Genomic DNA, 13,382 nt, shown 5'->3' on the forward strand with positions numbered 1-13,382 from the left:
ATGAGTTTTCGATGAAATCCTAGAATACATGTATATATATATATATATATATATATATATATATATATATATATATATATATATATATATATATATATATATATATATATATATATATATATATATATATATATATATATATATATATATATATATATGTATATATATATATATAAAGTATAAATATAAAGCAGCACTGATTGCGAACACAGAATTACAAAATTGGCAAACGAACATCGTCCATGGATGAATATATATATATATATATATATATATATATATATATATATATATATATATATATATATTTTATGCCATGGAAACCGATTTCTAATTAAGATACGATCAATTAAATCAAAATCTAGAGGCAGAGGGCGTATTGTTTAACTCAATCGCGCGAGGGAGAATGAAATTTAGCGAACATATCTACGCAAGCACGGATCCAGGATTTTTTCCAGGAGGGGCTTCATAGAAAATTTTAATGTTAAACTGCCAAAAAAAATATCTAATGATAGGGGGCCTATACGGCATATTTTTTGGCCGAACATAAGATGATATGGTACCGGTTTAGTTGAACTGTCCGCCCGGTTTGTCTTGAGTAAGCACTTACATTCCATCGATCAAGATAACGAATTGAAAAAATGTTTAGGTAGCTGAGCAGGAGGGGGTCACGACCCCTGAAACCCCCTTCTGGACCCACGCCAGGCTCAATCGTAAAAAGGCAGTAGTAACGTGTAGTAACGTTTAATAAAGCACTTACGCCACTCAGCCGGTAAATTCGAGATCACTTGATTTCTGAACGATTTCTCCGATTCGTTAATGAAATATGGTTGAGCAAGAAACGAGCAGACCAGCGAATTTACTGGCTAATTGATCGCTGGCATACTTAAAAATTCTTATAAATATTCGTCCGAAATTTCTAACTAGTTTGGATTTGGCTTCGTTGAAACGGATGAACCAATCTACGAGCGAAATCGTTGTCGCAGACGCGGGCCAAAATTTCGCAAAATCAGCGCGATCGAGCAAAAACAATATACGCTTCCCTGCCTTTAGAGTTAACACGTTCGCTGCCGGCTTGATAATACGGTGTCGCCCCCAATTGTCAATTGACCAAAGAGTATTCATCAAGAATGAAGCCGAGTTTGTTCGCATTGCCAGCCGAATTAGGTACTGTGTCACCCCCTTGAGCCCGAGTGCAAGTATCTATTTAAACTATAAACCAGAAGAATCAGCTACAAATATATTTGTAAAAGCGGCGCTGTCGACAGATCCGGAAGTATGAATATATTTGAAGCGGGCAGCGAACTTAAATGCACACAGCGAGCATACTCGCGCACTGTAATGCGCTGAATCTTGTATCATTTCTTGACAAAATGGAAAAGGGCACACAAAATATTTGATGGACTCGAACAAGTCTCACAGGTCTCCCCATTGATGTTGATATGAGCACATTTCATTAAATCTTGGACGAATACTTCTTTAAGTGAAAAAGCAGGAGTTGAGATCAACCAGTGTAAATCGATTCTGAATCGATTTCAACACCTTTCGATATCAAAAATTTTTTTCATTAACACTTCAGGAGTAGAAATGTATCAAAATCACATTATCGGCAATGATATGAAGTAGCAATATATATGTATTCAGGCTGCTTCTGGGCAACAGATAAAATAGCCGTAGTCTTTATCATAATCAGTTATTTTGATCATTAATGCTCAGGATCTACCCGGTAGCTTCTGTGACATGCAAGCGTTGTTGTACACCTTGTTTACTTCTAGCGTGTGCTAGGTTGTTATTCATTCATCATGGATGATACTACAGTCGCAACTCTGAACTTAAGTCATCATCGGATAAGTTTTCGCATAAGCTGCGATCACACGGAGACGATTTGGCCCGGGCCAAATTTGGCCAATGCCTAATTAGAGAGCGCATTCACACGCAAACCATTCACTCTATTCAATGCTCAAACAAAGCGATGTGGATCATTCCCGCTGCCAGTTGCAATTCAAACGCAATCATTTTTTTGGTCCGACGTTTTTGATCGGGCCAAAATTGGCCCGGGCCAAACAGGCTCGGGCCCATTTGGCACCCGTGTGAACAGTTGTTCCGGGCCAAAAATGCTTGTGTGATCGCGGCTATAAAGACTCTATTTTTCGTGTCCCAATTCGTATCAATTTACTAGGTGTACTGTAAGTCATTGTTTGGTTAGGTCGTCGACATAATGCTAGTCCCTACTACGACGATGACTTAAGCAAAATTGAGTACGGCGATGCGAATTATTTACAGAGCTTAAAACTCAGTTTTAAAACCCCCGACATCAAGCTACAAACCCTCATGAGTATGTAGCCGAAACATTTATAGATATAAAATCAATAAACCATATTCAAAGGCATTTGATTACTGATATATGCAATGATTATGCACCATTACGAATTTGAAAATATACCACTTCCATGGTATCAAAAAACCGGGCTCAGTTGAACAACCTTTTGATCCTATATTACAAATCTTACAAATACATGTATAAAATCACAGGCAGCAATGGCCGGAATCTTGATTTGATCATTTCTCATATCACAAAGACAAATTACACTCAATACTGGCTTCGGGCCATTCATGGAGTACGTTCGCCGATGATATTCAACTCACCCTGACAAGCATTGGTGTTCATATATAATAGTGAGAAATGGCCAATTTTCCGAAGAACTCATTCGGCATGGTTGCATATGTATGTACCTCATGAATGGCCTTATTCACACAAAAATACTTATTGCTCAATATTGCTGCTTGCAGTAAACTACTGAATTGCCAAATCTACTGTCCATATTGTAGCAATACTGGCTGTTCTGGGGTGATACATTGATATATTTATAGTTTAACCCTTTCACTGCATCGTCACCGCAGTGCGGTGTATAAATCGGTGATGGAATTTGCTAGTAAACTGCATTGCGGTGTATTGATGTTTTAAGTAATCAGTTTTTATCTACATTAAAAGATGGCAGCACCTGACGAACATTATGATATATTCTAACTAATGATACACCGCGATGCATTATGGTGGTAGGCCTGTCATTCCACCACATACTGGGGTGGAATCTCTAAAAATTTCAAATTATGAACCACACTTTTGGGAATTAATTAGTCAGCACTGAAAGGGTTAACGTGGATTGTAAACCTTCATTACTGATTATTTACATCAAATCAAACTCTGTTTTAGCCATCGAGCTCTGACCTCTGATTAAATTTTTCACAAATTGTGCGGTTACATCATAATAAATATTCATTCTACACAGCACCTTATGGTTATCTGATAATAGGGAAAAATGTATGCAAGATTAAATCATGTCCGCTGATGGAAGGTTCACACAAATGATCGATTTAGACTCTCGCAGAGTGGTCCACTATGGTTTATATAAAAGACACATATGGATATGTGGTTACCTATGTACAAGAAATTGAATAGCCATAAGTATGTCCTAATTAGTGCATAAGCGATATAATGATTACACAAAAAAAAATGATCTGTACACGCAATTCAATTTCATCATTTAACCCTACTATTAACCTCTCTATTTTCAACTTTGAATCAGTCCATCCGATAACAGTAGTATTTTCTGATCGAGGGTTCATTGTCTATTTCTGAGTTAGCTCAATTTCGATAGACCACACATATCATATCACATAGCCAATTACAACATACATATACATAAAAAAATTTTCGAAAACGATAAAAATATAATCAAAACAAAAATCACATTAAGTATTAAGACTCAACATAATGAGTTCTATATGACACACAAAGCGTTGAAAACATTTGAACATGCATTGGAGACAGAGGTGTACACGATCGCAGTAACAAAAGTTTACATCAAATTGAGAAAAGAGTTCAGATAAACCTCATCTACGTACAATAGACATTTACCCGAGTGCCAACAACTAAGCAAACAGCGGCTAAACTAAGTCCTTCACACAGAGTAAACCTGGGAATCAAACACACTAAAATGAAAAGTTTATTTAACAGTCTACAGAAAACAGGCAGCCTATATGAGACAATTCTTTTTTTCTTGAGAGAGGGATCGGGATAAAGATCCCTATTTGGTGTCCCTTAAGCACCAACCGCATTCCCTTGAATTTTCTGAGGAGTTATAGACACTACACGGTGAAATTCCTGAGTGCTAATGCGTTAAGAAATAGGCCAAGCAGGGATATACAGCAGAACAACACACCCAGTTTGAGAAGACACACTTAGGAATTTCTCAGATCTGCCTGGAGTAGATGAAGTTACCTACCTCAATTGCCTGTAGTGATTTATGCATGTAATACAAATGTAAAAGCATTATTACACTAAAAAAAAAAATCACATGGGGCATAGACCTTAAAGATTCATGGAGCATTTTACACATACGATGTAATCAATGAAATCATAATTGTCCTATATACAAATATATACCTGTAATACTTGTACTGTAGGGTCAATTTTCACACAAATATGCACATGAAAGAAAATACGACTTCTAATTTTTTCTTAAGATTCGATGCAATTTTAGTTCAAACTGCCCTAAATGATGATCCAGAATGTTTTACTGTAACACGCAATGCTTCTTTAAACGTGTTCTACACAGTTGTTTGTTTTGGGATCGTGCCATTCAGGAATTGTCTTTCAGAACCAGGTGTACTTACAGTGCTGGAAACACCAGAACCGGGACCATTGGTAGTATTACGTTTGACAATACTGTCATGCGAATGATATTCTTGCACTAACATATCTTCGGGTTGACAGAAATTTTTTTCGAAAAACACTAACGCCATTTTTTTGCTTACACCCTGTGATATGGCTTCACCAATGGTTTTATAACAATGTCCGCCATCGCCGTGTTCCTGGAGATATTCACTCAATCCCTGAAATGCAATGATTGAAGATCATTTTCTACTAAGATACGGTATTAACACTGCCTTCGTAATGTAGAATATGTACGTGTAAAAAGTAACTAGAATGAGGCAAGGTCTCGAATGCCCCAGCCTGAAATTCACCACCACACATTAAGTCACATGGTTTGTAGCAACCTCGCTTGCTAGGATATCACGCCAGCATAAACCCTGGCTGCAAACCCTTCAAAGGTCTATTACACCGCCCAAGATTTCTTGGGAGGACAGGTTGCCGCTCAGCGGCCACCAGTCGATGTATTTAGCAAATCAGATGCGTTGCTTTTCACTGGCAGATTCGCACTATCAGTGCAAAGCATCTGATTGGCTAGATGTATAGACTGGTAGCCACAGAGCAGCAGCCTGTCCGCCAAAGAAATTTTGGGCAGTGTCATAGACTAATGAAGGGTTTGCGGCCAGGGTTTATGTTGGCGTGAGCTCGGCAGGTGGCAACCAAACCCTGGCAAGTGAGGATGGGTTTGTGGTAAATGCTTTGTAAATATCGTGGCCATATTTATTTCTATAAGAATCATATTAGACAACATGTGTACAAAGTTTAAACTAGGGATGTCCACCTGGGGGAAGTGGTTTGAAATGCTCTGCCAATTTCAATATTCAGCACCCCCCCCCCCCCCCCCCCCGGGTGAACATATACTAAAACCAGTGACCTTGTGAAACTCACCACAATCATAATAACATGTCATGAGCTACCACTTTGCAATTGATTGCGGCAAAAAACTATGCCTAGACACCGATACAATAAGGAAATACTGAGATAGAGTTCATCGCTCCTTGGTGACCATATACAACTAGGGGTCCAGGGATACCATGCCCACTTGGAAAGTGGTTTCAAATGCTCAACAATATTCAACACCCCTGGTGACCATATGCAAAACCCAATGACCTTGAAACTCACCACAATCATAGAACATGTCATGTGCTACAATTTTGCATTTGATTATGGCAACAAAACATGCCTAGGTACCAATATAATAAGGAAATACTAAGTAATTCTACTATTCAACGCCCTGTGGAGACCATATGCAAAACCCAGTGACCTTGAAACTCACCACAATCATAGCCCATGTCATGTGCTACAATTTTGCAATTGATTGTGGTAACAACATATGCCTAAGTACCAATATAATAAGGAAATTATTGTATTATTCGATGCCCCCTAGTGGCACAAATTTCAATGAAAAATGGACTCAGAATTCAGGCCAAAATAGACATTTTTGTGCACAAAAAAGGTCACAGGACGGCCATCTTGAGTCTGATCGACCCAACTTTCCCCTGCTGATGGGCCCTCGGGGGATACAAATACATATGAACGATCGAGATAATTGATGAAAGCGTCTTCAAAATTTCCCTCGAAAACTTAAAATATGTGTAAAAAGTGCTGATTTCTGCGAACAACAATGACTGCAAGTCAGTCATCTTGAATCTGACAAGACCAGTTTTTGGGGTGAAGATGTGTCTTAGGTAGATACATGTGTAACCCAAATACAAAGACATTACATTGAAGCGTCTCCAAAACTTCCTAAAATAACTGGTTTCCGTCTACAGACAAACGGATGAATGGAGACAGAAGGACGACGGACAAAAGGTGAACGCAATAGCCCACTGGGACTAAAGTCCCAAGTGGGCTGAAAACCAACAACACTGAAACTCACCTACATTATAGAACATGTCAACCTACAATTTGCAATTGATTGTGGTAGCAAAATATGCCTAGGTACCAATATAATATGTTAAATAGAAAGAAACTTTTTAATAGGACGACGCTGGAGAATGGAAATTAAAAGTCGAACTCAGGGTGAAGACGAGTTAGGTTGGTTTGCAAGTTATGCTCAAACGAAGTTCTGACTGTTAGACAAAGAGTTGAGAGTCAACATACAATGCAAGTCTAAGGTATTACAGAGATTTAAGGCAAAACGGAGCAGTTAGCATCCCTGCAAGTTTGAAAACTAGACGACCAAAGGTCCTGAGACTCGAAATATGTAAGCTCGATCAACAAAATCGTCATCGGTATGGATTGATATTGCCTTAGATACGATTAGAGGGGTTGAAAAACGAAGGTATGAGAGTGCTAATAACAATAAAATACATGTATCCAGATTATCAAGTCAAAACCTGTTGATATTTGAACAAAACCTGGATAAACCTAATTCCACGCAAGGAGATGAGTCCTATGACAGTGGTAACATTTATCAAATATCAAGACTATAAGTTAAAACCTGTCGATATTTTCCTAAAAAAAAAACCTTTTTCTATTTACAAATAAGGAGTGATGACACTACGATGGCTGCCAATTGTGTCCCGCTTGACTGATCAAAGAATCTGTCTGATATGTTTAAAGAGCCCTTCTTAAAGTATAACCATCAGAAATTTCAATGAAAAATGGCAAACCATTCGGGGCAAAAATGACTTTTCATGGCAGAAGATGTGTCTGGGTTAGATACATGTATGAACCAAAGATACAGACAATGCATTGAATTGTCTTCAAAACTTCTCAAAATAACTACTGACTCTGTCTACAGATGGACGGATGGACGGACGGACGGACGAAAAGTGAAGGCAATATCCCGCTGGGACTCAAGAAGAGTATGTGGCAGCCTATTCAGACGTAGGTAAATCTGTATGCCAGCGTTCAACTTGAGATGAACCGGGGGGCATAAAAATAAGCATCCAGGGACACCAAGCTGCGCTCACGATGAATCAATTGCAGATCAAAATATCTGTGATAAAACGATACGAGTAAAATCCCACAATAAATGAATTAAATGATAAAATGTTTATTTAAGACATATGAGAAATATTTCGGGTGGTTACTACCACCCTTCTTCAGTCTAAAATGACTTGCCAAATACACAACGACATATAGTTGAATCTGCTTTGATTACCACTCATTCCGATCGTTCTGTCAACCTCAATAATGGTTTCAGCCCCCATAATAAACTTCTTTCAAGATATGTCAGTGCTCTAGTCCCCATAACGTAATGTGCAGCGATTCGTGCCCTATCTCATGTACTAATACTGTTTGTGTATTTGGCAAGTCATTTTAGACTGAAGAAGGGTGGTAGTAACCACCCGAAATATTTCTCATATGTTTTAAATAAACATTTTATCATTTAATTCATTTATTGTGGGATTTTACTCGTAAGCTGCGCTCACACTTAAAAAAATGCTGTACTGTTTCAATGATTACACGGTCACGGCCCTGTTCCATATCATAGTGTAAAACAAGGTATCACTGTAGATACTTACTTTAGCCAGGACATCTTCAATATCCAGAGTATTTCCGCTTTGTTCTTCCAGGATTTTTATCCTTGCTTCATTAACTGAAGGGAAATCAAAGAGCACCAAAGGATATGATTCCTTTCATTTGATTTCTTTCAAAAAATTTAAGGATAGGATAGATTTTACAATGTCATTTTTCATACGCTAGAAGAGTACTCACAACGTAAATGCCGCAATATTACTTTGTATTGAGCCCGGCACTCTGTTTGGTCCCATATGCTCATTTTCATGTCATGCTCTAATATAAGGTAACGAATAGAGATACATTAACCAACAACATGAATAATTACCAAAAACCGAGTTTCCACAAATGACATTATTTGCGCCCAACAAAACAAAGTCCATACAGAGCCGATACAAATGTAGATTCTATTAGAATGAAAGGAAAAACACAGCTAGACGTTTTTTTTCAATACGCACGAAACCATGATACTTTCTCATAACGGACCTGATTTCAAACATTCACTGCCAGTGACAACTCAGAGCAGGTGTACCGCATTTTGCCAGGACGAGAAATCTCGTCGCGTCCCGAGAGATTTGGCTAATAATCATCTGGCAGTACAGAGAGACAGAATGTGATTTACAGAGGTATCTCTAATTTGGTGCATACCAAAAATTGCAATTTTTCGGGGTATGGTGCAAATGGGGCATTGCCAAGGGGAGTTAAACGTAATACTAAGCGATGGGTATATATGTATACAAACTGACCAGGTCACGGCTATCAACGTGTATTTTTTGGCAGTTGTAGTTCATTGCACGACTAATTTCCGTTATTTCATTGCGTGTTAGACCGGAAATGGTTGGCACATCAGATTTGTCAGGAATAAGTGATACGTACCACAAACGCCTTTTCTAAATCTCAGTTTACATTCAGTGTCCTCATAACTCTTCAACCTTTGTGTCTCTACAAGAAAAAGAAACAGCTTGTTCAATATCACTTGAGTGAGATCAATCGGGACTGTATAATACAGCTCATAATTCAGATCTATTCATTCTAGATATTTGTTGAAAACTTTTTCCGAGCCGATACCATACAACTTCGATATCGATCAAGTTAGACAAATTTCCACATGTGCACATTCATTTGTAGCAAAAGAGTTAGTATCTAGAAACTTTATGAGTGGATCCAAGAGCCAGATCAAAGTCCTACCAAATATTTTTAGGGCAAATAAATAGGGGGCCATTTGGGTACTGCGATTTTGACTGCTTTGCAGGAAATCAGAGAAAATAGTGACTTTGTTTTGCAGAAATCTTTGGCCCATCTCATCAAATCTTAGAGGCTTATCATATGAAAGTGTGGTGTGCTTACAACAAACTAACACAAACTTGTAGTACATCAAAATCAACTGGAAATGAGCTATTCTGTATAGCGGTAAATGTTGATTTTTCCATGAAATTTCTAAGGACACTACATAGTGAAATTCCTGGGCCCGGTTTTATAGACTGATTAACATTAACTTTAACCACGGGGACTAACTCAATTCATTTTCAGTAGAGTTAACGTATGGGTTAAAGATGATAAGAGTCTATAAAACTGAGCCCTGAGTGCTTATAGGTTAATACAGACTTACCTTCAGGAGTTAGTACATCTTTTGGAACTACATGTTCTTCCAAATCTGTAGACTGAGCGCTTTCTTTTTTCCCCCCAAACATTTTGCGACATTTTATGTATAATAAGATAAATATTATGATTACTACACCCACTGAAATGGGTCCTCCAACACTCAGTCCTAATGTCATATTTGGATCTGAAAGTAATGAAAAGAAATTCATCACATTTCACTTTCATTTCAGAATTGTGTTCATCAATACATTATTCCTACCATGTTATTCATATCTTTAATTAAATAATTATGCAAATCGAAATTGAGCATACCTTTGGTTATCAGTGGTCTGGTAGTCGGTGATGTAGGTGGGACGGTCGTGACTGAAACATTCAACAAATGAATATTTATGATATAGGTCATTATGACACCTGACGTCTGAACTTAATAGCGAATTAATAAACGAAAATGATTTCAGTCATATTTTGATTTTATTTTCAATTTTAATATATCGCCGGTCTCACCAGATTATCAAAAACCTGGTAATGAAATCTTAGCCAAAATATTAGGGCTTGTGGACACTGCTGTAATGACATATTCATGACTGACAGGAATGCTTCTGATGATTATACAGATGGAATTTCCATCGAATGAGTACCGTACGTCCACATTTGTAACAGGGAAAACTGATTAGATTCAGATCTTGGCTGATACTAAATTTCAAGAAGGAAGTGCGCTCATTTTATGCCTATCAGACTAGAATTTACCCGGAAAACATACGGCATCTTTAGACAGGGTACAGGCTTCTTTGATCGCCGACAGAGAACATGTTGAGCAGTTATCACAGAAGGCAGTTGACGATGATCTATTGCTATATGTGCTTCCTAATGTACATTCTTTGCATTGCGTATTCTTGCGTCTATCACCTGTAAATAACATTCACATACTGCGAAACCTGAACTCAGTTCCATTGTTGTAAGACAGATTTAATAATGATAATAATAAACATTCATAAAGCGCAGTCATTCCATGCCGAGGCTAAGTTCAAAAGTGTCATAACATCATAAACGATACATTAAACTCAAGATTACTGCCCCTTGAATATATGGAACTTTAGAACTTACCAAGAACTTTGACCCCTTCGCCGATGCCACACTTTTTATGGGCGATGCAGTAACCGAGTGGATTCATATATGACCCTTTCTTACAGTCGCACACTACATCTAGAGTCCTCGTGCAGTTGGCGACTATGCCCGTATTCACCGTGCCTGGAGGAACGAAGAGCAATTCTTTCTTTCTGCTTAAAAAGTTCACAATGAAAGCAAAGCAGCCTATAGCACTTAGTCAGTGAATACAGTATGGTAGCCACGCATACCAAACTACGATATATCTGTAACTGTAGTAGCAGTTTTCACAAAAAAAATGAGTTTATTTTACATAAAAAATACTGTAGTAGTTTTCAAATGAATTTGAAATAATTCTGATTGCAATAGCATTTCGATATTTTTGGAGTAGGTGAGCTCTTACAAAAGAGTAGAAAAATAGTAATCGCAGTCAGGTCTAGCCGTGGTAACCTTCAAATGCAGTTCCATAGTACTGAGTTCAGGACGTGGAGGTAACTAATTGAAAATTGACTCATTTAAACTCAATCGCTAACTCACAATGACGGAACTGGATCTGGGGGTTTTTAAACTATGGATTGAAAAATATAGAATTCAATGTACGATTTGCTCAATAGGTACATTTTGGAAGCTCCTACGAAATGTACCCGTATACTACTTACCTCTACAACCGGGACTACATGGTCTACATCCTGTAGCTCCATCACAAGCATTGCTGAAACTCTTCCCTTCGATACAAGGCGTGCAGATCGTCGACTTTTGATTGTCTTCTTTACAGTGATTCGATACGCGGTAGCCTTTGTCACATGACTGACAGTGTTGATTTGTTAACGGGTTTAGATATGTGCCGTTACAGTGTCCCTAAAATGAATTAGGACGAAAAAAAGCTGTAATACTGCGATCCAGGTTGACTTCCCCGATTTATGGCCTACATTAGGAGGCACAGCCTATGGATGACCACTACCGGTAATCTTTCTCATAATAGGGCTATATCGTATCGGCTGGGACTAGCTCATTCTCTCAGGCCCAAGCTGACGCCAACATAAACCGCACTTCCTTCATTGATCTATAAACGGCCCAAGATTTCTTCGGCGGACAGGTTGCCACTCAGCAGCTGTATATCTAGCCAATCAGATGTGTTGTTTTGCTAGAGCGAATCTGCCAGTGAAAAACCGCGCATCAGATTGGCTACATTGCTAACTGTACTGGTGGCCGGTGAGTGAAAACCTGTCTAACAATAAATACTATACCTATCACCATTTACTTTTGTAGCCTCTACCTAGGCACAGGTAGGCATCACAATTTGATGGATGACACCAGTTTCTCTACATAAAAAGAATTCAAGTTCAAATTCAAGTTAGCTACGTTGCAGGGCCAATATTTGGCATCTAGGGCAACGGAATGAGAGAGAGCAAGTTAAATTGAATGGAAGAGGAGTTTTTTTTAACTCCATTTAAGAAACAACTCCTCAACAGATCCAGATGGTATAACATCTTCCCTGAAATGGATCCACTCAATGGCACTTCTGATAAAGAAGGGTCCTTGGTGTTGTGGGGTTCGACTTCGAGGGTCTTCGTAACATTTTCTTTTTATATATAGGGATACTGGTGTCATCCATCCTGCGTCACCCACCACACAGGACAGGAATCAGGGCACAGCAGTACAGTGCCAGGGCAGGGAAGGTCGGTGACCTTAATTGATACACTAGTCTAGTATCTAGCCTTTGTTCCTCAAACAACGACTACGTTGTAGGGGACCGTAACAACGTCTGGTATTCAGACTACACGCTGTGGGTACTCGTACGGACCTGTACGGATTACTCTGGAGGCTATTCGTACGGAACTAGGAACTGAACACTAATAACTGTCGACGCTGATTGGCTGATAAACGCTTCGCATGCGCACAGAGTGCGATTCAAGGGAAGTGTAGAGAATAGAGTTAGAGAAAAATAGAGCGGATTGAGCGAGACTCGAATGCGGGCCAACAAATTACTAGCACAGCATCCATCATACCACTAGACCACCGAGCTCGCTGACATGACAGTCGGCCGAATGTTTTAACTAGATACAGCCTCACCTTACCCTAACCCAATCCCGTCCCGTACGAATAATTCCAGACAGAGTAATCCGTACGAATAGCTTCCGGAATTGTAATTAAAATGTTTTCCTCGATATTATCAAAGGTCTTCCTTAAGAAAGTAAAAGAAAGCCGGATTGAAATAATAATAGTACACACTTTGTCTTTAGTATTCATCTCATCTACAGACACTACCAGTACCAGTGACTACGACTAAATTACACAGTGTCAGTGCATTCCAACTGTCCATCCAATCCTCCGACGCAACAAGAACAAACCAATCCGAAGAAAGTAACGTTTAACGAAAATGTGATCATCGACAGACACTGAGAAGTTTATCGGGCTTTGGAAAGCGTAGTATCACACCAGCCGATATCGGATAGATTACAGATTATAGATTCTACACTACTAAATACGAACG

General features: G+C 38.7%; 1 protein-coding gene across 1 annotated transcript; it reads right to left on the minus strand.

Annotated features, from left to right (window-relative positions):
- Positions 1 to 4,220: 4,220 nt before the first annotated feature.
- LOC141899006 (uncharacterized) lies at positions 4,221 to 13,378 on the minus strand. The gene is made up of 10 exons (XM_074785156.1): positions 13,121 to 13,378; positions 11,548 to 11,746; positions 10,889 to 11,032; positions 10,532 to 10,690; positions 10,097 to 10,147; positions 9,792 to 9,968; positions 9,059 to 9,124; positions 8,188 to 8,261; positions 4,678 to 4,896; positions 4,221 to 4,295 (listed from the first exon to the last, which is right to left on the minus strand). The coding sequence occupies exons 1-10, from the start codon at positions 13,136 to 13,138 to the stop codon at positions 4,254 to 4,256; spliced, it is 1,149 nt and encodes a 382-aa protein (XP_074641257.1). The 5' UTR covers positions 13,139 to 13,378; the 3' UTR covers positions 4,221 to 4,253.
- Between the last annotated feature and the right edge of the window lie 4 nt (positions 13,379 to 13,382).

The sequence above is a fragment of the Tubulanus polymorphus genome, chromosome 2, assembly GCF_964204645.1.
Source record: "Tubulanus polymorphus chromosome 2, tnTubPoly1.2, whole genome shotgun sequence".
Classification (NCBI taxonomy): Eukaryota; Metazoa; Nemertea; class Palaeonemertea; order Tubulaniformes; family Tubulanidae; genus Tubulanus; species Tubulanus polymorphus.